The sequence below is a fragment of the Morchella importuna genome (assembly GCF_003444635.1).
Source record: "Morchella importuna strain M04M26 chromosome Unknown Morimp01GS005, whole genome shotgun sequence".
Classification (NCBI taxonomy): Eukaryota; Fungi; Ascomycota; class Pezizomycetes; order Pezizales; family Morchellaceae; genus Morchella; species Morchella importuna.
This window is the reverse complement of record NW_025763402.1, coordinates 1,460,557-1,485,705: the sequence shown is the minus strand read 5'-3', so window position 1 is coordinate 1,485,705 and position 25,149 is coordinate 1,460,557. Positions and strand designations below refer to the sequence as shown.

General features: G+C 47.6%; 9 protein-coding genes across 9 annotated transcripts; 2 read left to right on the top strand and 7 right to left on the bottom strand.

Moving 5' to 3' along the window:
* Positions 1 to 1,403: 1,403 nt before the first annotated feature.
* LAJ45_02914 (uncharacterized protein) lies at positions 1,404 to 2,219 on the bottom strand (the record flags this gene model as incomplete). Its single annotated transcript, XM_046112505.1, has 3 exons — positions 1,404 to 1,752; positions 1,820 to 1,902; positions 2,064 to 2,219. The coding sequence occupies 3 exons, from the start codon at positions 2,217 to 2,219 to the stop codon at positions 1,404 to 1,406; spliced, it is 588 nt and encodes a 195-aa protein (XP_045974631.1).
* Positions 2,220 to 4,844: 2,625 nt separating this feature from the next.
* On the bottom strand, positions 4,845 to 5,864 carry LAJ45_02913 (uncharacterized protein; the record flags this gene model as incomplete). The annotated part of the gene is made up of 1 exon (XM_046112504.1): positions 4,845 to 5,864. The coding sequence occupies one exon, from the start codon at positions 5,862 to 5,864 to the stop codon at positions 4,845 to 4,847; it is 1,020 nt and encodes a 339-aa protein (XP_045974630.1).
* A 908-nt stretch (positions 5,865 to 6,772) lies between these two features.
* Positions 6,773 to 7,339, top strand: LAJ45_02912 (uncharacterized protein; the record flags this gene model as incomplete). Its single annotated transcript, XM_046112503.1, has 3 exons — positions 6,773 to 6,792; positions 7,085 to 7,192; positions 7,267 to 7,339. The coding sequence occupies 3 exons, from the start codon at positions 6,773 to 6,775 to the stop codon at positions 7,337 to 7,339; spliced, it is 201 nt and encodes a 66-aa protein (XP_045974629.1).
* Positions 7,340 to 8,764: 1,425 nt separating this feature from the next.
* On the bottom strand, positions 8,765 to 9,166 carry LAJ45_02911 (uncharacterized protein; the record flags this gene model as incomplete). Its single annotated transcript, XM_046112502.1, has 1 exon — positions 8,765 to 9,166. The coding sequence occupies one exon, from the start codon at positions 9,164 to 9,166 to the stop codon at positions 8,765 to 8,767; it is 402 nt and encodes a 133-aa protein (XP_045974628.1).
* A 1,563-nt stretch (positions 9,167 to 10,729) lies between these two features.
* On the bottom strand, positions 10,730 to 11,384 carry LAJ45_02910 (uncharacterized protein; the record flags this gene model as incomplete). The annotated part of the gene is made up of 5 exons (XM_046112501.1): positions 10,730 to 10,733; positions 10,819 to 10,969; positions 11,034 to 11,038; positions 11,132 to 11,206; positions 11,338 to 11,384. The coding sequence occupies 5 exons, from the start codon at positions 11,382 to 11,384 to the stop codon at positions 10,730 to 10,732; spliced, it is 282 nt and encodes a 93-aa protein (XP_045974627.1).
* A 2,175-nt stretch (positions 11,385 to 13,559) lies between these two features.
* LAJ45_02909 (uncharacterized protein) lies at positions 13,560 to 14,312 on the bottom strand (the record flags this gene model as incomplete). Its single annotated transcript, XM_046112500.1, has 6 exons — positions 13,560 to 13,671; positions 13,745 to 13,808; positions 13,867 to 13,901; positions 13,969 to 14,028; positions 14,095 to 14,170; positions 14,240 to 14,312. The coding sequence occupies 6 exons, from the start codon at positions 14,310 to 14,312 to the stop codon at positions 13,560 to 13,562; spliced, it is 420 nt and encodes a 139-aa protein (XP_045974626.1).
* Positions 14,313 to 15,231: 919 nt separating this feature from the next.
* On the top strand, positions 15,232 to 17,384 carry LAJ45_02908 (uncharacterized protein; the record flags this gene model as incomplete). Its single annotated transcript, XM_046112499.1, has 8 exons — positions 15,232 to 15,254; positions 15,441 to 15,493; positions 15,635 to 15,766; positions 15,822 to 16,273; positions 16,325 to 16,702; positions 16,760 to 16,816; positions 16,887 to 17,205; positions 17,263 to 17,384. 8 exons carry the CDS (start codon positions 15,232 to 15,234, stop codon positions 17,382 to 17,384), a joined length of 1,536 nt encoding a protein of 511 aa, XP_045974625.1.
* Positions 17,385 to 18,893: 1,509 nt separating this feature from the next.
* LAJ45_02907 (uncharacterized protein) lies at positions 18,894 to 19,313 on the bottom strand (the record flags this gene model as incomplete). Its single annotated transcript, XM_046112498.1, has 1 exon — positions 18,894 to 19,313. One exon carries the CDS (start codon positions 19,311 to 19,313, stop codon positions 18,894 to 18,896), a length of 420 nt encoding a protein of 139 aa, XP_045974624.1.
* Positions 19,314 to 24,155: 4,842 nt separating this feature from the next.
* LAJ45_02906 (uncharacterized protein) lies at positions 24,156 to 24,608 on the bottom strand (the record flags this gene model as incomplete). The annotated part of the gene is made up of 2 exons (XM_046112497.1): positions 24,156 to 24,374; positions 24,441 to 24,608. The coding sequence occupies 2 exons, from the start codon at positions 24,606 to 24,608 to the stop codon at positions 24,156 to 24,158; spliced, it is 387 nt and encodes a 128-aa protein (XP_045974623.1).
* Between the last annotated feature and the right edge of the window lie 541 nt (positions 24,609 to 25,149).

The window sequence follows — 25,149 nt, the reverse complement described above, 5'->3', positions numbered from 1 at the left end:
TCACCGGGCTGGCCGCCGTAGGTGAGGTGTGTTTTATATTCCATGCGAGATCTGTGGGATCAGATTCAAGCTTAAATTTGATATCGAGTGTAAAGCGATGCACTTTAAAAGAACATCTTCCCTTCGCACGCACGGCCTGATTCGAATATCAAAAACCAGCAAGTCCACCAAAGCCACTATCAAAACGTAATCGCTCAAAGCCCATCCCTGCACCACTATTGATCCATACGTGTCTAAGTATGAAGGGAATTCATGTACCCCCCCCCAAAAAAAAAGAACCATATTTCCGCACAACTTCAGCTTGGTACCACAAATAAATTCGCACCATCCAGATGTTCCATTGTGTTCAGTCATAGAATGTTGAAAATTGGGCATCCCGTCTGCTCTGCCATACACAAGCAACATATCGCCAAGTTAGTACTGCAGTGGGTGACCATGTGGGAATCCTTGGTACTGAACTCAATTGTCTCTTTTTTGTGGATTTTTTGGGCTAGGCTTGGGTTGTGGGGCGTTGGTTTTGGTGGAGTTGATGTTGGGTGTGCGTTGGTGGTGAGCACTGGAGTCGGAGGTGGAGTGTTGGATGGTGCTGTGCAACCGGCTACACTTCAGATTCGGGGGGATATGTGCTGGGCTTGTTACTCTCTCGTAGATCGATGAATTATTTGATATCAATTCGGCTGATAATGATGTATTAAGCCTTGTTCGAGAATATCTGTATTCGAGGTGGAATAATAAAACTCTTTCGTTGATCTTCGTACCGTTCACGAGACCATTGCTGCTACTGGGACGTTCTAGGGTTCTCTCTTTCACCCAGTGGGCGAGTGATAATCCATGCATATAAACCAACATACCCTCCTCCACCCTCAACCCCCACCGCATTCACGCGAATATTACAGGAGTGGTATTTTTACGATAAGGGAATTTTTTGAAGTAATTCACACCGTTGGCGGTGCGGGGTTGTGGAAGTGCGGATTTGACTCCGCGACTGCCACAGATATCATATCAACATTACAGAAGTCAAGTAACATGTTGATAATTACGGCCACAATTTAATCGATCTTGCTCTGAACGCAGACCACAAGATTCCGATGGCAATGGCAAAATGTTCAGGAGCTGTACAAATCTACGAAATGCACCTCACGAAGTAATTAGGAGCACGGTGATTGGAAACGGCCAGGCCAGGTGATTCATTCTCGCCACAAAGAGCACTGTTTTGTGAAAAATTACCGAAAAAAGCCTCTAAACGCCCCCGCGGTCCCCAAAAAAGAGAAGAAAAAAAAGAAGAATAAAAAAGAAAACCCGAGCCAGCAAGACAAGAAGATTATTCCCAGAGCAGAAAACTTTTTTTTTATTTAGTTTCGTCCCCCCTTGTACGCTTACAAAAGAGTTCTCATTCCCACCATCTAGTACTCGCCAACGGCGGGGAACTCAAAGGTGACGTGCTTGCCAGTGAGTTTGCGGTAGACCTCGCCGAAGGTGTCGACCTTGTAGTCGACGCCAGCGCGCTCCTTGGCGTCAAGGAAGACCTTGATGATCTTGTGGCCATCCTCCTTGGTGCGGATGCGCTTGCCAACGATCTCGGTGGGGTAGACGAGGTCGGCGAGAATGGCGTCGTGGACAGCGGTCAAGGTGCGGGACCTTGGGCGCTTCTGGGTGACACGGCTACGGCGCGAGGGGAGAGGGAGGATACGGCGCTGGGCAATGAAGAGGACATGGCGGTCGGAGAACTTCTTCTCGAGCTCACGGGTGAGTCTGTTGCATTGAGTTAGTGGGTGGTTGTGGATAGGAGTGCGGGGAGTAGAGAGGGGGGGGGTAGTACCTCTGCTGGACGTCGTGGAATCCCTTCAACAAGGGGACGGGCACAAAGATGATGATGGCCTTCTTTCCGTGGCCAACCTCGAGCTGTCCTCCCACCGAGTACGAACCCGAATCGTTAGCTTTCCCGTACCTTCCTTCGTTCCCCCCACAAAGGGCGGGGGGACCTGGTCTGAAGGGGAGACTGGGAGACTGCGCACTCCGAAGAATGGCTATTTTTACAAAAAGAATTGGGGGGTTTATATTACCTCCTTGGCGGAGTGGAACTGGAGAGGACGGAGAGCACCCTTGAGGTCGGTGACGGAGGTCTCGAGATCGTACAGAGCCTGGGCAATGTTGGTCTCCAACTCCGAGGGCTTGGAGTGGGACGGGGAGTTGGCGGCGATCTTGATAAGGGCGGACATCTTGATTTTTTGGGGGGGGTGCTGAAGTTGTTCTGCTGGATGGGAAAAAAAAATTACCGTGATGAATTTGTCGTCGTCGTTGGGGTGGTCGTGATAAATTTCACGGTGGTTGAGGTTCCACGGTCGGATGTGTGTGGGGCTTTGTGAGGCGGTGGTGACTGTGGGTAGGGCGTTGCCCTGTAAACGCCAAGAAAATTGGATCATGGTGCAGCACTCGATATGCAGGCAGATAAAATTAAAACTGGGAGAGAAGCCGGCGAGACAAGCAGGAATGAATGTTTTAACGAGAGTATTTACTCTTCGTTTTGAATTTTTTCTTTATTCCTGATTTTGACTAGTAATCATGCGCGTAACAACAATAAATACCAGTAGAGTAAGAAGATAGAGCTAGCTGAAATCGCATCTTTTTTGTGTTTGTGCCGAGAATCATTCTCTAAATCGACATTCTGAAGATGTTTTTGTAGAGTAGAATGTCTATCCAAGCCTTGGATCCGCTCCACTTGTAGTTAAATGAAGCTATGTGTTCTCCAACGAATTTAACCCACTAGTAATTGTCCCTGTAACGTTGTTTCCTACTACTAACGACGCTCTAACAGATCCAAACCATCTAGGTCTACTCATAAAGGGTTAAAACTAAGAGAGTGAATACTAAAGGCACTCAGACCTAGGAGGCCTAGGTTATCCAGCCCAACCCATGTAAGATAAAGTACTATTTAGATTACGGTTTGCAGAAATATCTACCACAAGACAGGCATTAGCTTGAAGTTCAAGATGGTCAATGATCAAAAACTATACTTTGGGGGCCATATCAACCACAAAAGCTCGCAATGGCTTTCACATGCTTTATTCCCTTTGTCCCTTCTATTCCTCTTAAGCCGGCCGATGAGCCGGGATGAAATCCACGGTACCGCCTGGTAAGCAAATATAGCCCCGAGACTTTATGGAGTTGAAGAGGTCTAGATATATCCGCATAAATCCACTGCTGAGACACATAGAATATAACACTTAAAAACAATTTTCCCCAAAACCCCGGTTCGGTATCACTAGGGATCTTGTAGCAACATGCTCATGACTCACAGGTATGTTTCGAAGTTTCAAGTACGAGTTAAAGACACCGGTAAGTGATTCATTGGGCAACCCATAACCATGAACTACACGATCGACTACCTACCACCATCACGAAGTATAGCTACTCAGCAACGGCACTACGATGCCCAGCAGACGAAAAGGCAAGCAGGTATCATTCAATGAAGACATCACCTGCAGCCACATAATAGGGAATATACCAAACTAGGCCCAAGAATTGCCATTGTGCGTTGCCCTCCTCCATGCACCCGGCTCATCCTCCTCAGCTTCCGCATCCACAATCACGATATAGGACCTCTTAGACCAACACAGGCTTAAAAACCACGATACTGTACGCCGAAATTGCACCCCTCTCTCTCGCTTCGCCTAGGGTTAATGGCAGCGGGGTACATAGACATTGAATAGGCAATCACATCTCCAGCGAACCTTTTCATACCGGCTCCTGAGTACTTCGCCCACTCACGCCTACATACCCACATCCACCCACAGCACGTCTTATCCGCCTACCGACGTCACAACTCTAGCAAGACCAATGGAGTGGCTAGCACATCCATACCGACAAGTTCAGTTTCTCGAACATCGATATGAGTCATGGACTATCACTCGTATATCGATATGGTGGCGCTGGGAGCCACTACTAACTCCCAGAGATAGCCCGAATAAAGATACAGCGGCTCCAGATCTCTATATATGAGGATATAGCACTGGCCTCCCACGGCCCCAGCATCGGTGGTTGGAAGCGCCGGCGCTGCCTGGATAGAGGGTACGTCCGCGTCTAGCGGCCGGGTGGATTGAAGTTACAATACATGTCCTAAGATTCTCACTGCACTGGCTCGATATAGTAACATAGCCGCAGAAGAAAATCTAGACGGCATATATACCCCTCCCGTCTCAACATCGCGCGGGCCCGGGGTCAATGAGCTGTCAATGCTGCAGCGCAGGCCAGCCTGGTATATACGTTAATTACCCGTGCCAAAAGCCCGATACCACGATCGTACGAGCCCGGCAGCGGTCCGGTACCTGACCCCCCCGCGGCCGCGCGGAGATTGCGGTAGGCCAGCAGCAAACCCGTGAATGATACGACCCGATTGACCTGCATGTAAGTGTGCAGGTTATGCGGGCCAGATATTATTAGGGTCGGCAGATTCACAGCTTCGCACTCGGGCTTCACAGCCCCTCACTCGCCCATACCACGGCATTGTTTTCAATTCATGTCCGTTTTCCATTTTTTTCCGTTTTACTTTTCAGTACAGCAATGATACATCACCCATCCATCACACGCGTGTAGTTATTCATACGAGTCCCCGGCCATAAGAGCAGAACAGAGAGAGAAAGGAATAGAGAGAAAAGAGATGCCTAAAACCGACCACACCACAGTTGAGAGAGGAGAGAGACGAAGGAAAGAGAAGAGGAAGGGAAAAAAGTTAATACTAAGAATAATCATACTAATAACAGGAGGAGAAGGAAGAAGAACACCGCCCCCACTCACAAAGTCCCCGACATTACCACTTCTACTTAATACTACACCGCACACACCATCTATACCCGCTTTTCCATACCCGCGAGTCTCCTGCCTACATTCCCAAAGCACACGCAGCTGCAGAACAGCACGGAGCACACCCACACCCATACACCGAGCCTCTCGACCGGGACCCACCCTGCCAGCAGTCCCTCCCCGCGGCTCTCAACGCCCGCGCCATACACAATCTCGGGCGCCTGGATGAGCCCGGGGCTGGTCTGCAGCATGACCACACTCCCAACGACGCCCACAACGGCACTAAACCAGAACCCGGCGCGCGTGCGGTCAACAAGGTACCACAGGAACGGATTTATGAGCGCCAGAGTCAGCGACACCTGCAGCGTCGACTGCCAGGGAAGCTTCCGGATCGCATAAGCGATACCGACGAAGGCGCCAATGCTGCGCACTACCGGCTCCCAGTCGATCTTAACGCCTGCGCTGGTGCCGTCGAGCCATGGGAGGATACTGCCAAGGGCGATGCCGGCAAGGCCCCATGTTATGAGGTACTGTAGCCCGTAATGGACGGAGAGCATGGAGGTCGCTGAGAGTGACTTGGAGTGGTGTAGGTGCGTTACGATGACGCCGTAGGCTGTTCCGAGGACGAAGAGGGAGGCGATGCGCAGGGCGTGCCATACGAGGGCTGTCCTGCTATTTTTCTGGATTGTCTTCTCGCGGGTGACGAGGGATTGCGCGCGCGCGCGCTTGTGCATTTGGGTTTGGGGTGCGAGGGTGGCGGGTAGGGTGGGTTTCTTGGTGAAGTCAAAGTCGCTGATGTTGAGCACCGAGGGGGCCCGTGACACCGTCGTGGGTGTTTGGGCGCCTGGCTCGGTGTAGTCGTAGATGCCGAAGAGGGTTGACGAGGTCAGCGCTATGGACGACTTTGTGCGCTTCACATCGCCGTTGGAGGAGTCTATGGGGGATTGCAGCTCTGAGGTGGTTTCGGGAGTGGAGGCCCCTGGAGGGGTGGCAGAAGGCGTGTCAAGGTCGAAGGGACGACGGGGGACTGGACGCAAGATTGGTACTTCGGATTGTGAGGACATTGTGGATGGTAGGTAGAGGAGGTTTGTCTAGAGTTTCAGGGAGGTATGAATTGCTGATGTAGTGCTGAAAAGTGTCTAGGGAGAACAGGAGGTGTGAGTAGGAAGGTCGTGGTGGAATGTGGTGAACACTGTGTTAAGTGGAATGAATGCAGTGGTATGAGTATGAGTATGGAAGAAGAGGAGGAGGTGAGTGACTCTCTCTCTTTCTTTGCTTTTGAGGGCAGACAGACGTGTAAGTATGAACAGGAGGTAGCGTGACGTCCTTCCTGGATCTTCGTCTCTTTGTAGATCTTCTGTTCCTGGTATTGCAGACAGCAGGGGAGTGATTGAGCGAGTGAGCGAGTGAGCGAGTGAGAAGCGGTGTGGAGAATAATGGTAGAGATGCAGAGATACAGATGGAGTCACAGACAGACAGCCAGAATAGAATCAGACAGAGACAGAACAGAGACGCAGAGAGACGGGAGACAGAGACAGAACGGAGACAGCCAGCCAGGAGAGCGAGAGAGAAACAAATCAACACGCAAAGGGGAAAGACCAACCTAAGTATATACCTACCCCAGGCCTATGGATACGTCCGGATTGCGCGAATGTGAGACCCGAGAAGTGCTATGTCCCTACTCTACGTGCTTTACCGTACCAGTATGTATGGTGATATTATTGATGACCTCAACAATTGCATTGGCACGACGGAAGACAGCAAACAGAGGCAATTAACACACAGCTGAACATCCGTACCTGTCTCCTTATTCTGCCCGTCTACTCCCGTGTCTATTGTGCTTTTCTGTTTCTGTAAAAGAAAAAATACCCTCCAGCTAATTAAATAGCTACTCTACTCTCTATTCTATCACCATCATATGCTCACTCCACACTCACTCCTCGCTCACCCCTGAGGGCTGAGACAGCACTTGATGACCTCAACTATTTGCACGTGAATCACCCGAGTAAGCTTCTGATCACTCCACGTCCGGTCCGCCCAACAACTCAACCTGTCCCCCCCCTTCTCTCACCCGCTCTACCCAAAGTGATAGTTGTTTTATCCATCATATCGCTCATAGAGAAACTTGTATTTAACCTTCCCATATCCAAACCTCCTTCTCTCCTCACTCGTTCTTCCTCAACAGAAAGAAAGAAGAAAAATCTCTAGCGCGGCAGCCCCCAATCCCTACGGGGCCCTTGCATTACATCTCCCCGGTGTGATTGATCGTTTTTCTTGGGCCTAGGCAGGGTACAGGAAAACACCCCGATCCACAACCCCCGAGGAGAGAGGCGTTGCCGCTTTCGGTCGTTTGCAACCGGAGCCTCACCTTCCAACTGTTTGATCACCAGACGTACCTACCTCCACCGACCGTGGGGAAAGAGGGAGGGGAAAGAGAGTGTGCGGGGTTGACTGACTGACTGACAGTCCACAGGAAGAAAGATGGACAGCACCATCACTACCATCGCTCGATTTGAGATTTGCTGCCGGCCGTGTTTGAGATTGAGCCTGTGGGGTGGTACACAGATGTTAGGGGAAACGCTTAACTGTGGGGTGTGCTGCTGTGCTATGTTATGCTATGCTAATGGGATTACATCTCTAGCATGTGTTAGTAGATTTTGGGTCTTGGGTTGACTTGCGAATGTCTGCTATGGATTGGACGTTGTAGGAGCTTTGTAGGAGCTCTGCTCTTGAACTACATACTTGGGCATTACCGTAGTTTGAAGACGTTACAACTACTTGAGCCACAAGCACCACAACTCAATTATATAAACTTATGGGGATATAAAACAATATTCTGAGGCGCATATAAATAGTTATTAGTTGATCTGCTTACCTGCTTGCTTACTTACATGTGCTTTTCCTTGCCGAACGGGCAGCTCCGATTCGGCATATGAGCTGTTACTAGGACAGCACACTAAAGGCACTTTTGCAACAAAGTGAAGAATTGGTGCCTTAAATACTATCTATGGGTAGTAAACTTAGATCTGCTCTCGCTAGTTCGCCGCGCGCCGCTTTTCGAGAAATCATAGTACACCTAGGAAATTGCCTTGGAGGACGCTCCTGTAGAAAAAAACCAGATTGGTTTACTTTTTAAACGGCCGAGCATTGGATACAATATACTGCACACTACACACATGTACCTACACGTAAGTAGAGGCCACCGCCAAGGCCACCGTGGAGCTACATGTATGTAGTTGTTGGAAACCCACATAGTATATAAAGAAATCCATCCCACGGCCCGTCCCGTTTCATCAATCACATCACTGGTCTTCATCTCCGCCTTCATCCTCCTCATTGTCTTTCTTTCAAGTACATCAATCGAATTCTCTGGAATGTCAAATACTTTATATACATGGTTCGAATGGTACCCGGGTTGGCCGCTGACAACGTGTTGGTGTTGATCTTCCAATAGTCTAGTGGGATGATGTAATCTCCTGCCCGTTTATAGAGTACATACAGCACCCCCTGTCTCACGATCAGTCTATTAGTGGATCCGGCCGGACATATGCCGTTATATGGAATTTTATATCTGTTTACCTGCACGTTATACATGAATTCATAGTGCGTCCTATATACCATTCATCAGAAGGCGATACTTACTGGAAGTAGGTATAATATGGAGACGGTTTCACTGACACGGATGACTTCACATGCTTCGGCCGTCTCTCCGTGCATTCATGAACACCGTTTCGGTCATCGAATATCACTCGAATATCAACTGCACCAAATAATCTTATTTTGGTTGAATTAATGTTTACACAGATTACCTATATATTTAAACAAAAGGAATATATAACATATAAATCTAAGAAAAGATCGACTACGAGGTCCTACATGATCGACTATAAAAATGAAGAGCTAGGGGAACAATATTACAACCCGATTCGCCAGGAACCGACGCACATCCCCAAGGATGCAACCTCTATTTGTGCACCTTTATTGAGTTTGAGGTCCCCGAAAACGTATAGGTCCCACCCGCTTTACGGTCGGTGTTTTCGCACTTATTCATGATCTCCATCGCTGCTAATCCCGCTTGCTCGCAACTTATGCTGCCATCCCATAAGCCGCAGAATGATATTTTGCAGCCACCAGCCGATGAGACAACACCACATTGGTTGTCGTTGAAAAGGGTCTTTGTGCATATCTTGCCGTCTTTGCCGGAGGAGAGGAGTTTCTCGAAGGCGGCTTTGATATCATCGTGGGTAGGAGAGCCACTGCTGGTTTCGCACTGGATGCTGTCGGCGCGGACAACGAGTGGGGTTGCGTGGGTACATGCCACGAGGAGTGTGAGGAGCAAAAGCAGGAGAGATGTGAATTTGAACATTGCTTAGCTTTTATCGGGGGAAGGAGGAGGAGGGTTGAATTATCGTGGATATGATCGGGAATGTTTTTGCGAATGAAGGCAAAGTACGTCTACTAAGCCAACTGAATGATACCGAATTATCTAAAGCAGGATTGAAGGACTCAAGCGGATCCCATCAACCTTATAAAGCAGTCTCCCCCCCTCGTCGTTAATAGGATTTGTGGTGGTGTGCACGGCACAACTCAGCAGAATACAATACCTCCACGACCTGCCTGTCTCATTCATTTACTTTTTCTTCTCTCCCCATGCAGCCGCTGGCTTGCCTGGCATCACTGAGCGCGGCGAAAAAATACGAGGGTGTGCGCGCACATGTGTTCTGCAGTCTGCGGGCGAATCAGAAGGCCGCATATCGACGGAGGCTCAACCAGGCGAAACTAGAATGAAACTGGCGGATATAGATTTTATACGCAGGAGTTGAATATGGCGCCTTAGAAATGAAGACTTTTTTTTCGTTATTCCTACTATATATACTTTTCTTCATGATAAGGGGTAATCATGAAGAATTCAAGATTGGGGTCACGTGTTGTGTTGGTTGATACTCAGTTGACAGGTAGGAGGCAGAGGCTTAATATAGATCTGGGATTACTCTACCTACTCTAGAATTAGGGTGGAAAGGCGAGCCCCGGAGGGCACTTCATTGTCAGCCAATTGATTGTGACTGCACCCACTGGGCAGGATTGAAATCCTTAAATATCTACATTCAGCACTGGCCAGAACCTGGTATATACCCGCCCTGCAATGAATTAACACGTTTTTTTCTTTCGCAGACGGGATGGGATACCCAAAAATGGCGTAGGATGTACCATGGTACCCGCCTGTCTGTCAATGTCAATGTCAGTAGCTATTGTGGAGGGGGCCGGGGTTATATTCTTCCGTTCGTGTGGGGAATCATATCCATATGGACGCCGATAAAGCTTTCATCCAAACTCTGGAGAAGTAGAAGGCGGCGGCGTCGGCGGTGGTGGTGATGGTGGATGTGCATGCATGTGGAACATCATACGCCCACAAGTCATTGGGTGGCTGCTTATGGTTGGCTGTTGTACCGAGAGTGTTTCAGCCTGTGCGAGGCTGGGATCATGGGTTGTCACTCGAACTTGGATAGGGAGTTGAGATGAACCCTTCATGGTAGAAGAACTTGGTTTTGGAGTTTTGGCTCGTTTTGTGGAGTGGGTTAGAGGGGGGATGAGGAATGAGAGAGAGGGGATGAGGGATGGATGGGTTGTGATTGTGTATGTTGGCGTTTTATTTATCGTGACTTGATAGCTATAATATGGCACATATCACTGTTTGTACAGTACGATGCCAGTCGGAGCGTCAGGCGCGGCGTCGCAACGCCCCCCGAACCATCACGGGTACTAGCACAGCAACCACAATTGATCCTTTGGAGAGCTGAATTTTTGTATAGTTGTTAAATAGTAGATAGATAACAATGATTCGACATTTAATATCTTGTGTACCAACCCGCCGTGAAAAGGTTGTGGAAATCTGGTTGCGCCTGACGCTCACGACTGGCATCGTACTGTACTACCTTTTTCGTCTGAGCTTGTTACTTGTTTTAAGAACCGGCGGGGTTTGTGTAAGGAATTTAGGTTATTGTGTTCCGTAGTACAAACCTAACACTAGGGGGTATATGGTCCTGATGTGAGGGGCCTAGTCCTCTGTGGGTACGAGGCTGCTCTTGGTGTGGGCCTGCTCTTTTTATAGATAGAGGGCACCATCTAGTCTTTATGGCGAGATGTATACAAGTGCAGTACTGCGTGTTATCTTCAATGAAAATTTAGTCTACATAGTCGTTTCCGGGTGGGGACGGATACTGGTGAAGACGAACAATTCCTATTTGTCCGAAAATCCCTGTTTATCTGCACCCAGTGTTCCCCTCACCCCGCGAACGACTATACCAAAGCCCTAACTCCCACTTGAGCTTACCGGGAAACTTTTCCCAAATCTGCTCTAAATCGGCCGTCAGATTTCAGATTTCCCATCTGACCACCATCTATCTCTCTATCATTAAATTTAATTAGTTCCGGCGGCGGTACTCATAGTCGAGGCACGGGGCGGAATTGGGGAAATAGAGACAAAAAACAGTCCAACAACAGATGGTATAGTAATAGACGAGATAGGACAGGACCTACCTCAAGATCACCCTATCACTAAACCTCAATGCTATAGAACTAACCATTCTAGTAGCTGAAACGGCCCATATGCTAACAGCACCACATGCGGTTGTAGGTAGGCCTTCTTATAGCTAGCCCTATAAAGATGTCTTGGCTTCGCGGGGTATGTTGTGCGCAATAAGTTATACGGTTTGAGGGTGAAGCTCGTGTCTTTGGTGGATGGCCCAGGCTAAGGCGGAGGTGGCAACCGGTCAGTTGGTCAGGGTGGTGGATCAGGGTGACGGGTCAGATAACTAAATATGATATCCATATGTCAGGGCGGTAGCCCTCAGGCAACTTATGTAAATACGGTGCCAGCCTAGCTACAGTTGTTAACTTCGTTTTGGAACGTTTTCTCCAAGGCAAAGGGAATTCTGGTTGCTTGACCAACAAAACAAGCCTCGGAATCTTTCAGAGCTCGAATGTTGTGGGTATTTGAACGAAATTGATGCCCCTCGCCCCTTGTCTCCATTACGTCTATTTAGTCTGTCCGATCCGAGTTTGGAAAGTAGGCAAATATATCGAAAACAGGCAAGATACCAGGGTGAGGTCCGTTGCGAAGCATCTTTTTGTCCAGACACCAATGAGGAATCGGATAGAATAAAAATCCGGCAAGTATTTGTGTTTTCTCCCCCTGGTCTGCTACTGAACACCAATGAACAGTCCAACATCTTGAGTTCAAGGTGGTCCTTGAGGTTCCAGATTTTTGAAACATCTCGAGACAGGCGTTAACTACCTCGTGTTACTACCTTATCTCACAAGCTGTCTTACGCCGTTGTATCCTTCCAGGTGACTTATGTCCATTACTAACACCTTCAAGGAAGTTTTGGAAGAGCAGATTCTAGCAGGATGACTCCTAGTTGTGTTAGTATGTATCGTCAGTTAATAAATTCAGGCAACGGCGTTTCTGTTAGTATTTCTGTAGTAAATGGCTATTATATTAGTGACATTGACGAGGGATGAAAACGATAATGGGGAGGGGATTGGACTATGTTAAGAGGGTTCTTGCTTTGTCAATACTGAAACTGAAAGCTGTCTATCTCCTCGTTTGGAGTAAGATGCTGACTACTTCTTGTGGGACTGGTAAGGTGGCTAGTTCTAACAAGCTCAAATCAACCACCCCACCTGGATCAACCTTTGGCCAATCTCTCGTCAGCGTTCGTTGTGGCGCCCTTGGCCCCCATTAAAATGACCGATCTGTCAGACGAATCCAAGAGATAACCCGATCCGCGCCATTGAATTGGAATTAACTGTCACTGTATATGCCAAGACCTGCCGGTCTCGTCCAAACCATTAACTGCAAATAGGTTCCGAGTGAGATCCAGTGATTGCATAATCAATTAAAGCTGCTATAGTTGTCTTTGATTATGCCGTCCCACGGAAGTCTCGAGAAGCTTCTAGATGTGGGGCAAACGGACCCGGGTTTGACCGGCGTTCCCGAGAAGCATTGCGGGGGTGGCCATTGTGGTTTGTGCTCCGCGGTGGTGGCACGTTGCCTGCTCACAAACCAGCGCTTGGCTTCAGAGCACAGGGCGTGAATGAGACAAGACGAACCTGTCTGAACCCCTGCGAGCGAGTACAAAAAATGTAGCCATGGAAAATTTTACTTTTGAGAATACAGCGGGGGTGGGTTGGCCGGTTACTTGCTGATCATGAGCACATACCAGAGGGGCCCTTCAGTGTTATCTATAGATGACAGGAAGAGCTTTGATGTCCTATCAAGCTTTCCTTTTCTCTAGGTGACCGGGAGAGAGACTTCGGGTGTGGTATGCATGCACCAAGGTGCGGGATGGTCGTAAGATGTTTGCATAAGGATATCAACCCCCACGATAAGATCGACCCAAGTAGAGGGTTACATGTACATACATGTAGTTTACACCTGCGCCCTAGTAGGAGGATATACTGATATCGGCTAGGCCGCATTGATCATATAACTACGTCATTCCAAGATTTCTTTTGGTGTTGGGTTGTTAAGTGGTTCATGTAACCTCACTCGACCAGCCCAGGCTAGGCCACAACAAAGCCATTCATTTGTCTGCGCTTGACCAACCTCAAATACTCGCCTCATCACCCAATCTAGCACTTTCCTGAAACGAAAGAAAGAAGACCAGATCCCGATTCCAGCATCCATTTGCATGATATCTAACAAAAATGAAACCCAGTACTGCTCTTCATATACGATGTTTATACAGAGTCTTTTTCTATTTAGAAGTACCCTTGATGGCCTCAGGGACGATCTCCTTTGCCTTCTCGAGGATGGCGTTTTCGGCCTCCTTTGCCTTTTTCGCGAGCGAGGCCTCATGACCTCCGTAGCTGTGATCCTTGTTAGTAGGCTTCAGTGGAAGAAAGTGTGATAGTTTAGGCGGGGAAGGCAATTGAGACTTACTTCCAGTAGTTAAGGTAACGGTAGCTCTGGGCGAGCTGGGCAGCCTCGTTGACAAAGTGGCATCCTGTTCCTCGTAATTAGCGGATATAGCGGCGGAGATAAAGACAAGGATTGCGGCATACCGAAGAGGAGGTAGTTCTTAGGAGTAACAGCCAATCTAAACAATGCGATATATTAGTATAGTGGCGAGCTAGTGAGCAGGAGAAAAACGGGGGTAGGCGTACGAGTATCTCATGAAGACAGCAGAGTAGACGAGAAGCGCAGCGGTCATCTTTCCTGAGATACTACATTACTCATTATTGTCAGCGTTTCCCTTACAGAAGACCGGGCCGAATTCAGAATCCACATACACCTCAGGGTCCTTTCGGGTAATGTCCAACACTGCTGCGACGGGGATTCCAAAGTTGGAAACCGGTCCCCAGAAATCTAAACCACCAACCCATGAGCAATGACTCTCCTGCTACTGCGGACGAGAGAAAGGGATCGACGACGTACGGGTGGAGCAAATGTAGTTTGTCGTCGGATTGCTCCGGATTTTGGCGTTGAGGGCGGATATCATTGAAGCCATGGATGCTGCTTGTGGGGGGTTATGAGTTGGATTTGATGAGGTGGTGTTACTGCTAGGATTCGAACCTCAGGCACGGAGTTGTAGGAGGAGGAGGAAGGGGTGGGTTTTGCTGGATAGAGCGGTTGGAGTTGATGGAAGGGAGGAGGTTTCGTGGAGGGGAATTGCTCTTGTGAGCCAGCAAATCTTTGACTCCTGGTTCGGTCGGTAGCTGTACTGTGGGACCCAGGTACGAAGATTACATGATAGGAAGACCCTGGTCCGCGATTCCAAACCACATAAACAGAACAATGGCATTCTACTCAACTTATACAGCAATAGATCATTAATCAGATTTCACTGGGAATTAGAATTATCTTTCTTTCCTTTTGCTCTACGCCCTCGGAAGCCTGTTTCGCCTTTGGGTTTTTCTATTTTTCTTTTACTCGTATGGTCTCAGAGTGGGGGAAAACGAGCTTGGCGGCAACACCCAGGCTCCCATAACAATTGACAAACAACTGCAACAAATGCTCTTTTACATAAGTTACAGGCAACAACCCACGAGGGACCACCCACGCACCCACCCGCTACCGGGATGCATCCAATGTGCTTGTGTATCTAATTTGATTACATTACACATCAACGGACGGAAATGCAGCGAGCAAGGAGACGAGACGGTGCCGAAACGAATAGAAAACATGACGCCCAGTTAACTCGTTTTTATCCGTCATGTTCCGCCCTATCCAAGGGCTAGTGGCCATAAAGCATCTCTCGTCCTGCCCCTCCATAACTAACCCCTCCTCCCTCCTCTTCTCTTCTTTCTTTCCTTTCCTCATCCCTCATCTCATCAATCACCATTCTGTTACCTGCATTCTTTCGCAACCTTAGGCCTCAGATAAAAAAATACCTTTATCTTCTTCCATACAACTTTAAATACTCAACTATGGCTGACGAAACTAAGGCAGTGTAAGTAATATAATTTCGTCATAGACTCTTGATCCCCGCTCCCGCAACACAACCCCTCTTTGCCCGTACCAAGTCCTTCGGGCTTGCGACGGGAGCTCCACTGTTTTCCTCTCCGCTACTTGTGAGGGAGAAATTCAAGTCTCGACTCAACTTTAATGTTGATGAAGATCTTTTCGCTGACTTTAGAGCGCGATTGGCCGCTATTGCTGGCGGCTTTGCGCACTCAATACCTAGTGGTGGTTAGTACTATCCAAGTCTAGTAACAAGTATTCCTCGGGGATTATTTTTTGCTTTTTCCTTATCTAGTTTTAGGCGGAAAAAATCTCCGAGGAAGCGAGTGGCAGTTTAAGGAAACTGGGATGCTGACGATGGTGGAATAGATTTTGGTCTCATCGGTCTGGCCGTCATGGGTCAGAACTTGATCTTGAACATTGCGGACAACGGTTACACTGTCGTTGCCTTCAACAGGACTGTTGCTAAGGTCGACCACTTTTTGGAGAATGAGGCCAAGGGTATGTACTAGAAATTGCAATTGCCACACTTGTACAGCTTCTAAATAGACCGCAGGAAAGAGCATTGTTGGAGCTCACTCCATCCAGGAGTTCTGTGAGAAGTTGAAGACGCCCCGTAAGATCATGTTGCTCGTCAAGGCTGGTCCTGCTGTCGACGATTTCATTGCTTCTCTTCTCCCATTCCTGGAACCTGGTGATATCATTATCGACGGAGGTAACTCCCACTTCCCCGACTCCAACCGCCGCACCAGGTACCTTGCCGAGAAGAAGATCCGCTTCGTCGGTGCTGGTGTTTCCGGTGGTGAGGAGGGTGCCAGATATGGACCTTCCATCATGCCCGGTGGTAACGAGGAGGCTTGGCCATACATCAAGGACATCTTCCAGGCCATTGCCGCCAAGTCTGATGGTGAGGCGTGCTGTGAGTGGGTTGGTGATGAGGGTGCTGGTCATTTCGTCAAGATGGTCCACAACGGTATTGAGTATGGTGACATGCAGTTGATCTGCGAGGTAGGCGCAATTCGTTCCGGGACAAGACGAAATATCTCTGACTCCATATAGGCCTACGATATCATGAAGCGCGGTCTTGGAATGACTTGCTCCGAGATGGGTGATGTTTTCGCCAAATGGAACACTGGCGTTTTGGACTCTTTCCTCATTGAGATCACCCGCGACATCATGAAGTACAACGACCCCGAGGATGGCACCCCGCTCGTCGAAAAGATCCTCGATAGTGCTGGTCAGAAGGGTACCGGAAAGTGGACCGCTATCAACGCCCTTGACCTCGGTATGCCCGTCACTCTGATCGGAGAGTCTGTCTTTGCCAGGTGTCTCTCTTCCATCAAGGCCGAGCGCGTCAGAGCTTCAGAGGTCCTCGAGGGTCCTGAAATCCCGGCCTTCACTGGCGACAGGGAAGCTGCCATTGCAGACCTTGAACAGGTTAGCGGAATTCAATATGTAAATCTCACGGGAATTTAGGCTGATTTGAATTTCCAGGCTCTGTACGCTAGCAAGATCATCTCTTACGCCCAGGGATTCATGCTTATCCGTGAGGTATGTTATCATCGCCCCCTCTACTCTATTATACCCCACTATAAAATACTTATTTCAACGTGATCATTAGGCTGCCAAAGAGTACGGCTGGAAGTTGAACAACCCTGCCATCGCCCTCATGTGGCGTGGTGGATGCATTATCCGCTCTGTCTTCCTTGCGGACATCACCAAGGCCTACCGTGCCAAGCCCGACCTCGAGAACTTGTTGTTCGATGACTTCTTCAAGGCCGCTATCCACAAAGCCCAGCCCGGGTGGAGAAGAGCCATTGCCAAGAGTATCGAATACGGTATCCCAACTCCTTGCTTCTCAACCGCTCTCTCCTTCTACGACGGTTACAGGACCAAGAACCTTCCCGCAAACTTGTTGCAGGCCCAACGTGATTACTTCGGTATGTTTTGCCATGGGTGGTATCTTATCATATTTTCAATCTCTAACTTTCTTGTAGGTGCCCACACTTTCCGCGTTAAGCCAGAGTGCGCTTCGGTCTCCTTGGTAGAAGGAAAGGATATCCACATCAACTGGACCGGAAGGGGAGGAAACGTTTCTGCGTCAACATACCTTGCTTAAATTAAAATGTGAACAAATTTGAATGAACCTTTTCTTTCTTTCCTCTCTATCATGACTGAATCCAAATTGCTGGATAAGAGTGGGCCTTTTTCTTTAGCGGCAGTGTAGTTTTAAAACTGGAGAGTCATTTCCTTAAGGACGAAAACGGTGGTTATGTTAAATTAAAATAAATATCCAGCAAAAGATATGACAGTCCCCTCCACTGTGCGCTACATCGGTTGGGCTTGGCACTTAAAAAACTTCCAGCATGACCTGCAATTAGAAAAGGCCAAGAGATGAGCGAAATAAAGGAAACCCTGTATTCCGAAGAAACGCCGCCCATTCATTGCGCCTAAGTTAGCGTTACTTTATAATTTAGGCGTCCATGGATGTAGTCAGTTTAATACATGAACTATCACTCGAGTATAAGACACTGTCTCTGACTCAATGATAAAAACCCAGATATTCTCCCCCCACGCCGTAACTTAGTATCTCGGATAGCGACCCACCAAACATCGGCGCCGGGCTTTTCCGACGGAAACGCCGGAAAAGCGAGATGAACCACCGCCTCCGATGTTTGGTTGCGAAGCTCCGTGGGTTCTTTCTCCGGGTTGTGGGGCCGGGAAAAAGCAACGGATAAATATAAATTTTTTTGCTGACTGTACCTACTGTACTAATCCATCAGCTCCAGTTACCACGATAGTAGATACAATTACTGGGGTAGCAAGGTAGTACTACGTGTGTAGGGGTAAGCCTGTTGACAGTGAAAACTATTGCACCTAACTACGGCCACTGTCAGCAGACTTACCCCGACATGCGTAGTACATGATTGCTAGGTTATATAAACCCCATTGGTCTCCCGCCTTTCACCATGAACCAGCCAAGCAAGCCACGTGCCCAACGGTGGTTCTGAAAATATGGTAGCCCGAATCACTTATCATGATGCTACAGCATAAATTACCATTGAAAACGCAGGAATGATAAGTACTACTGGCATGAGTGCATATGAAGTAGTGTCATTTACTTACTCTATCACAGGGTCGTAGTACTATCGAGACAGAAAACGTTGTATAATAAAAAGCTAACTCTATGTTTCAAACGGGTTAAGGTGTTGCGTATTATCCAGAGAACAGCAGCTGGGCAACGCAGGTAGTGGCTTTTTTTTTTAACCGCATAGATTTTTTTCTCATCGTGGGGGCACCTCTATCTCGTTACAAGAGTCTAGACAGGTCTAGATGACGAGTTCAAAATATTAATCGATGTCGCAATCTCACATTTAGGTTGATCACCAAGCAAGGTCTGCACGGCTTCTTTTCGCAAAAGTTATTCATGAATTAACTCAGTATAACATTATCATCTTCTTCGACAAAGTATCTCTAATTAATATATGGGCAACCCGCTGCACTTGACTGAGCAAAAAAACGCAAACAAAGAATGTAGCAAAAAGAAAAAAGAGAAAAAAAGAGAACCCCTGTTTTTTCAAACATAACGCCCAGGCCATGATGATAGTAAAGAAGCCATAAAAACCATCTACCAAGTCAACTTGAAGTTGATATTTCCACCATCGACGTGTATGATATATTCGCCGCCATTGTTGCCCGGTTTCCTTGGTTCCTTATCGGGGCACCTCTGGACAACCTTCTCCAGCGCCGTCGCGATCATATCGCAGCGCCGTCTGACATTTTCAGGCGCACATATCAGGATTCCAACCCCTTCGTCACTCTGTACAAGAGTCGTGCATTCGGTGTCATTGGGCGGAGTTACGGGGGTTGTCTGCCTGCAGTCTTCGGTGCGCTCTCTGACGGTTTGGATGGCAGTGTCGATATTGGCTATTAGCTCGTCGTCGAGCATTGTTGTGCATATTATCTCGACGGGTGAACCTGGGGTCGGGGCGCAAAGTGCGAATGGAAGCATGACCAGCATGAGGAGGAAGAAAGTAAAGTTGAGCATTTTCGTAATTAATTGATATTCGTGAATATTCGTGATATTATGACTTGGCTAGAAAGTAATCTGGCCGGCAGGAGGAGGACCGGGGGGGGGGGGGGAGTGAGTGTATGCTGCTGTTTTCCTTTGTGATGAAGAAGTGCAGAAGGACTGCCGATATGCTAGATATATAGCTGTAGGTAGAGTGCAGCTTTCAGGTACGTCGGGCTCAGGAACGGCGAACTATTGTGCGTTTCATCTTGCCCTGGTCGTGTCGTTTCAATAGGCCGGCGCTTACTAGCATTTTCTATATTCTATTCAAACCTACATTTGGAAAGTTAGCTTCGGCGCTTGATTTGATTGGCTACAACCAGGGGAATCTATTAATATCGCAATTAATTCTAACCCCCAAGACGAGAAGAGAGTTTAAATAGCTGACTAGCCGTCAAGTTGGATTTTAGCATAACAATCAATTGGGTTGTTTGCCACTTTAGCATAGGAAACATTTGGATTCAAGTTCCGGGGCCGCAAAGGGGGATCCATGTCGACGATAGGTACACAGTCCAGATCTAACCGCTGATTGGCCAATTGAAGAATAGTTTAATAGATTGCGTTCATTCATATCGTACGCGGCCGCGACTAGGCGTCCCTAATTAGAAACCACACGAAAACGCAGAATTAGCCAATGTTCGAATTTTGCCTGTTCTCGAATGTTATGAGCGGGTCCCAAGAACCTGCCTTAGCGCGATTGTTTTGAGCGCAGTCCTTATTCCCAATTAACAGCCAAAGGGAAAAGGTTAGAGACTCAGTGTCGGAGGATTTGATTTCTGATACGGATTAAGACGGCCACGTTATGATCCACAATGTAGTTTCAATCTCAATCGGCACGTCACTCAATGTCTTTGATGTGAAACCGCAGTTTTTCTTTGGCGGCACTAGCGCCGATGCAACAGCTATAAAAGTGACCGAATGGTCATTTCCGTTTTCTGAATGACTTGAAATTCAGAGTATTGAACTCAGTGTATCTGAAATGCAGCGGCCATGTCTCGCCAAGATAATTCAGTTCTGACCCGTGGATTTTACGATAGCCTCGTCATTCCTATAAAATGCTTTCTTAAACATTAGATTCAACATACTACATAATTAATGAGAACTCTTTGAGGTCCACAAACTAGTGCGGGATGATTATTTTCTTGTCAATTTTCAAGATTTGACCGAAGCAGCCTTGATCAAGCCTTGTTACCCCACAAGCATTAGTTTCGAGGGAGAAAAAGAAAACGATTGACTCCAGTTGTCGTGATAGCTGCTCAACCCATTTGAGCAAGAGTGGCTTTAGGGAGGCTTGAGTTTTTGGTAGACTCAAAGGCGGGGGTGGGGGTGAAAGAAGCTCTAAATAAGGGCTGAAATAGTCCAGCCTAGGTAAAGTTTTTGACCCGGTCTGGTCCGCCTATCTCAAATCACGGACTATTGCCTTAGAAAGCGCGTGCATTCAAGGTCAAATAGGAGAGTAAGCTAGAACCGACTATAATCCTAATGATTGGCGCGAGGACTAAGTCTTGTCCCGTCTCATCTTGTCCCATAATAGCCTTGAAATCTCGAGACCTGAGGTAAGCCTGGAGACTGACATGTTAAAAATTAATCCAGGTTTTAGGTAAGAGCCTGTACATCAATCTATCTTTTCATCGTTCCGTTAACAACAGCCAAGAGTAAACGGTGAACCGAGGCCCTTGGCAAAAATTAGATTAAATTCAAGGCCAAAGTGCACATCCGATTTGCAGCCAATTAGATAAGCCTAAGGAGACTTGTTTTGGATCATTTACCATCACTCGGAGGTCGAGAGATCCCACTTCGTCCCAGGGCTGTCTCTGGACATTCAGTTAAGTGCCTATCATTAATCAAGAATCAAGATGAGGACGACAGTGAGATCGTCCCGTAGAAGATATTGTTCTTGACTGTCAATGGCGGCGTCCTGTTGTAGCGAATCTGAGACAGTTTCTTATCAAATTATCAGTTTGTATATATCTGACGAGAAACTCAACTTTATTTTTCAGTGCTCCCATGGGCAAAATATATCATATGCATACCAATACAGTTGTTGGCGCTGATTTCGGGCTCTCAGGCCCGGGAGTAAATTCTCCGAGTTGGGTTATGGAAGGAATCAAGGCTTTAAATTCCTAGGATTTTTGGTTCCTTCCCGGATCTCATGTCTACCAAGGAATGTTTTTCCGTAGTTGTTTGGAGGGGTCTATAAGAAGCATAAGATTTGGGTTCGGCCTATAGATTGATATTCTGTCAAATTAATCAAGACTTTGATAACGTTTTCCGCAGGGTGTCTTTAGTTTGTGTTGGATATTTGGCTCTTTGAATAACATCGAACCCGTACAGGTGAAATGTTTAAACCTATCATATTGACACCTAACATGTCGACACTTGTCCGAGCCGTTACTATATATGTATCTAGTTAGACCTTTGTCGAGACTGGAGTCAAGCCACTAAACCATCTCTCTTTTTTCCTGCTTTTCAACACTTGAAATAAACTTTAAGGTATATATGAGCCTATATTTTAGTATTTAAAACGTTAATAATATTTTTCTACGACTTGACGAAACGAGTGATTTTCTATGATTTGTTAGTTAGGGACACGATTTCACCGCTCTCGGACGCCCCCCGATACCGCCTATCAGTCTGGAACACTCCTAGATGAAGAAAGTTCGTGATTGGACTAGAGAATGGAATGCACATGTCAGGGAGTACAAATAGCACCCAACTTCTGAAAACCAACCCCCACCGCCCTGAACAGATCAGGCTAACGGCAACACAATGATGTCAAGTCTTCTGGTCTCGTACCAGTCACCAATAAACCCATGTCCTCTCAACACCCGAAAGAAGTACCGCGTCCGCCCCACTGGAATTTCGATAAGCACCCCGTTATAGTTAGTTATTTCCTATGCAAAGGAACTGTTGGGGAACTCCGGTCCACTCTGGCGCAGGAACCTCCCTGTTGATCGGAGAGGAGAGAGGCGTCCAATCCAAGCCAAATAACCAAGCTTTATCAGAACCTATGCACGACCCATCACATCTGCACGCCCATATAATTATCCATAGCCTCAACAGCACATTACGCGCCGGAAGGCTTTTTTGACACCGTGCATACTTTGGTTCCGAGTCATGCTGCCGTATCTGGTGTCACTGTAGTAAACCAGTAGAGGGGTGAGGCTTCGATTAGATCCATGGATCTGCTGTATCAGCCGTGCAAGTACATGTAGTCCGGCCGTCCATGAGGGTGTCACGAGGTAGACAGCATACCATACACACGCCTCGACCGCCTTGAGGCAATCCGAGCGGCAAGCCTGCGTAAGGCTAAACAAACTTTAATGTCCAGTTTTGCCCGCCTCAGTATGCCTCGTGAATGATTTTATTTATTCAGATCGAAGGGTAGTTATGAGGGCGGAGCAAAAAAAATACGAGAGCCCGGCTCACCCTCAACACACTTAACAAAAGTGAACCCCGGCGACACGTGACAAGGCCGACTACCTAGCCTCGTCCAGCCTCGAGTACCATAGCCACGATAAAACAGTCAGTTTGCATATTATATCGCCGCTCGGACTGCAATTAAACTTATCGCGCGTGCTGTAACTTGTCTTTTTAGGAATATTAACGTCCTTTGTAGCTGGTAATGTGCATTCGTAATAAGCTAAGTATTGTAGCCTAGTTGTATCAGACCCGACCTCAATGATTGGATGAGTACACTATTGATTGTAAGTTTATACTATTGCATGGGCCGGTCTTTTAGTGCTCACGGAGACGGGGATACTTCGTATTCCGGGCACTGTGTGATGCTTCATGATTGGTGGGATCGATCATGAGTGATAGTCTATGATCCCGGTCCTATCCCATAATCCGGTGCTTAGATGCTGTCTATTTGACAGAATATTATAATTACTAAAAGAGGAAGGGTACGGTGGCAGCCGAATATGTGTGTGATCCAGACACAAGCCACAGTTGAAAATACGCCGCCCGAATCAATAGGTAGCTTTAACGGACTATGGGATAATGCATTTTCTAAACCCACTCCGCCTGCGTCAATGATTTCATACCCACCTACTCCGCCACGGTCAGGTGTAACGTTATTATATTGATCTTTACTCAATCCCAACTCAGCCCAGGCAGCAGCTTGCCCATGGCCAGCTAAACGTCGGCCGAAATGTCGTCTTGGCACTCACTGCATGTTAGTGCAACCATAAGTCAAGTTCTGCTCGCGACAGTTACTTCCCCTTACTGACACTGTAGATTATTGCTCCGGTTATGTATATCTTTTATCTTGGCAAGTAGTTTTATTATAGTTCCTGTAACTTAGGAGCAGGGTTAGGGTTATTGTATTAGTAGATCTTATGTCTTTTGATATCGAGAAAGAATCGATAAAAATATTTTCTTTTTAGTAGCTTGGACTCTATCTCGATTTCATGGCTTTCGCTTTTTCTTCTTTGGTGTATGGCACGGCTTCTGTTTGTGGTTGCAGTCGGCTTTTGCTTTTAATTGTTCACTATGATCATGACGCCGATATTGTAATTTTCATATAGATAGAGAATGGTTTCATACAATGCTATATATAAGCTGCAAATACCGCAATCACTCGAGTCCACCGAAGGCACTCCCTCAATCAATAATAAGTACCTGGATAAAAGACAACCGTTGCGAAATCCTTACTATGCCTGATAGCATCATAAAATTCTTCTAAAAAAAAAAAAAAAGAAGTCCCACTATATAACCCCCCGCCTAACAAAGAAAAAGCCCAATTGAACCCCCATAACTCCAATAAAACACCCCCGTACATAGTAGTCCCAGCCTACCTCCCAATCTCTTCTTGATTTACGCACACTTTGACTGAGGCCAGAACGACACATAGCACTGCATCAGGCGGTCAGAGATCTGATCCATCCTCGTGTACCCCTTCTGCCCGCACGCCAGGTCCGCGGTATTCAGGCATCTTCCGCACTTGGTGATGTCCGCCGATGCGTCGGCGACTGTTGGCACAGCGGCGTTACCGGCGCTGTTGTGTGCTTGGAGGAGCTCCATGCAGTGATCGAGCTACGTATGACATAGAATTATTAGCAACTGTTGGGGTGGGAGGAGGGAAGGGGGAGGGAGGAGTACAGAGGTGCCGAAGTTTGCGGTTGCTGGAGCGACGTTGGTCTTGCGAAGGGTGGGAGGGGGGATACCGCCGGGGACGCCGTTGGGCGGGATAACGCCGTTGGACGGAATTACGGCCGCGGAGGTGAGTGTGAGGGAGAGGGCCGCGAGGAGGAAGGTTGTGTAGTGCATTTTGGCTAGTGAGTGATATTTTTTTGTTGTGTAAAAGGAGTGTGGTGACTAGACTAGCTAGTTTTTGGTGTTTGTGTTTGTGTGCTGAAGAGCTGAAGAGACTGTAACGTGTGAGGAGAAAAGTAACCTGGACTGCAGGCGGCCGAGGGCGTCGTATTTATCGAGCTGGCTCGTTGGGGGTGGTAGGGCATTCTGCAGTGGGGAGTTGGCGACCCGGTGAGGTTTCGGTGGGTGTACGAGACCGGTGAAACCGTATCGAAGCAACATTGTACGGTGTTGGGTGAGGAAGAATAATAACTAAGCTCTCTGCTTTGGCCGGTGTTCGGGTTGGTAAGCACTGTTTCTTATGTTTTGTCGTCGAAGGGGACATATTTGGTTGGTAATGTCTGTCTGGCTAATATTTACCGGAGTTCATTACTAGTACGTATAAGAGAGATGCGGTTATTGGAGCTGTGGATGGAGTAAGCGGACGTCGCAATAAAGGTCTTACAAAGTCTCGAGGTGCTTTCTGGACGATAGCTTTTCAGAACTCAAGTCCCAG